Raw genomic sequence first — 2639 nt, forward strand, 5'->3', positions numbered from 1 at the left:
GTGGTGGTGGTCGTTGGAGTTGTGGTTGTCGTAGCCGGTGTGCTTGTCGATGACGTTGGGGTTGTCGCAACTGTTGAGGGCTGTAACGCATCACTGATTGGCGTATAAGGGGTACTTCCGAGTAGATTCCCTCTAAAAATGCAATTAAAATTGTGACACAGGCTGGTATTCAGGCCATCTGTATAATCGAAGAAACTAGAAAAACGCTCGTAATTACTGGTACTTACGATGGTGAATATCGGCAAACAGTGTAGTAAGCGTTCTGCCATGTCTTTCCCATTGCCGTGACGGTGGAACATAATTTTTGGTAGCAGCCCACTTCTTTTGTTTTTGACCAAACCATCTGCGTAGGTAAAAACAATAGGGTAGTTTTTTAACACGTTGATCTAATGTGAGGTCTCACAGCACGAACAAGCCAGACTCCAATTTACTTGTGTATAACGTCCAGCGGTTGCCAGGTTCTCATTCGTTATAGGTCCAAATTTGAAATTCTGTTGTTCATTGAACCACATTTCAATGGGACTGCAAACAGAAAAAGTATATGTCCAAAGTGAAAATAAGTCCAGCTGACAGCTAACAGCGGTTAATTGAAACAACCGCTTGTACTCAAAAAGCCAGCGGAATTCCAGATTTCAGAATGCAGCCGGTGCTGGTAAAACTTTTGGCTTTTGTGAATCACAGTCTGTGATTGGAGCTGAATGCATAATTTTGAGACCGTTTAGGAAAGTAAGGAAGGATTCCCCGATAATTGCCAGGCCCTTGTTGATTTGACTTGATTTCCCTCAGTACACCTCGTACATTGTCAAATAAAATTCGTGTTTTAAACTTGTCTTGCTGTTGTAATCCTTACCGCTAGAAACCACCTCAGTGGACTGGCTTGTGGGGTGGCTTACTCCAGGATGGAGTAAAACTCAAGAGGCCAAATAAAAATTATCGCTTCGGAAAGACGGTCGCTCCTGAAGCTTAATGTACTATCCATCTCCCTTCTAGTAGAAGTCACATAACAGAAAACATCACTTTCTGCGGTCTTTCAAGGTAGGTGAAGGCAGTTCAATGGACCTTTACTAGAAACCTCACACCTAGGTTGAGAAAAAACCTTCCTCCATTATAATAACTGGTATGCTCCTTAAAAAGAAGACATTTTTTATCACTAGCAATAAACAATAAAAGTAGTCATATGTATAGTGGTTGGCAGATAAACCAGTTCATTCACAACAAAAGACAGGAAATGCGTATGCAATTTATCGCGCAAATCGACAGAGCTCACTCAATTTGGGCTGTTGTTGTGACAGCCAAATTTTCTCCTTGTCCAACTGGAATAACGTGTTTCTGGGCACAGCTTTCAGCCACGTTTTTGGCGGCAGCCTGTAGATTGTCGCTCCAAACCTGATGTACGAACGAGAGAGTAAGACTGATGCGAAGACATCAAATGTTGTCAAATGTGTACAATATTTTGTGAGGAAAAGTTCATGGAAAAGGGACTAATAATCAGAGTAAACAGCAGCCAAACACAAAAGGCATCTGGTTCATCCGTACTATGACACAGGTGTTAGAAATTTTTTTCTTCAGTGTTTACAACGTGCAAAAGTAGCAAACATTACACCATGAACCAACAGAACTCACCAGATTACGGAGACACCTCGGTATTGGTTGAAACGGTACGTTACCCTCGCGGACTTTCCTTCGGTAGTTATTATGTTTTTCCAGGAACTGTTCCTCGGTGTACAACTGTTGCAGTGATCTGCCCACCAACTGGAGACAAAACACCAAACCTAGCATAAGGCCAACTTTGTTACATGAGATCATTGTCACCGTTTAAACCAAATAGCTATTCCAACGACTTTGCTGCAATATATGGCCGGGAAATTCTGGTGACCTGAGTAACCACAAAAGTTCTACAGGACAATAACCTTGGAAATGAGAAGAGTAATGGTAACTGGCATGCTAATCTCTCCGGTCGGATATGAATGACAAAAAGTTTTCCAAATCCACCCAGCCAATTATACACTTGATGGACAAAATATAAGTAACTAGTAGTCGATAAGTGGTTTAGTAAGTTCCGTTGGTAATTGTATTCATGGACTGCATGACGATCAAAAGCGAACTGACAACAAAACTAAATCGGTTCATTGTTGGTCAACATGCTGCAGGCAACCTTCAGTCTAAGGACAACTGCTTTCGGGACAAGATATTTCCCATAAAAAGAATATCCAAAGTACGCTTTGCTACTTCACTGTATAAAACTAGGTCGAGTTCACGGAGCTATTCGGCTACTCACGTCCGGCTGTAAAGAAGTAGTTCCGCCAAACAAATACTAATCAATGGAAACGACATAAAGATTATTTTTCGGGAGGGTGCTTCTCCCAGACAGAAAACCCAATCTCACGCAGTTCATTATCTTCTAAGGAAGGTGCCTATATACTAACGGGCACGTGGCACTGAGGGGATTCCACATTTATGAAATAGCGATTCATCTGAATGAAGCGATTCTTAGAAGCAGATATGCTCGATTGCTTGAATAATCGAATTACGGTTTACAGCCTGCTTGCAGCTAATCAAACCACAGCAGATCGTTATTAATAATTTTCGCTCCAGTGAATTATAAATTATAGATGAATAACGTAAAAGACTGAATCCCA

General features: G+C 41.5%; 2 protein-coding genes across 2 annotated transcripts in view; one reads left to right on the forward strand and one right to left on the reverse strand.

The window, feature by feature from the left end:
- T265_00946 (hypothetical protein) overlaps positions 1-2639 on the forward strand; it is a gene marked incomplete at both ends in the record, with an annotated part of 33615 nt that overhangs the window by 3972 nt on the left and 27004 nt on the right. The window lies entirely within an intron of this gene.
- Positions 57-1806, reverse strand: T265_12675 (hypothetical protein; the record flags this gene model as incomplete). The annotated part of the gene is made up of 5 exons (XM_009164938.1): positions 57-132; positions 228-343; positions 432-522; positions 1268-1386; positions 1624-1806. Coding segments are annotated over 5 exons (585 nt in total), but the record flags the coding sequence as incomplete, so codon positions are not given.

This window comes from Opisthorchis viverrini, assembly GCF_000715545.1.
Source record: "Opisthorchis viverrini unplaced genomic scaffold opera_v5_10, whole genome shotgun sequence".
Lineage (NCBI taxonomy): Eukaryota > Metazoa > Platyhelminthes > Trematoda > Opisthorchiida > Opisthorchiidae > Opisthorchis > Opisthorchis viverrini.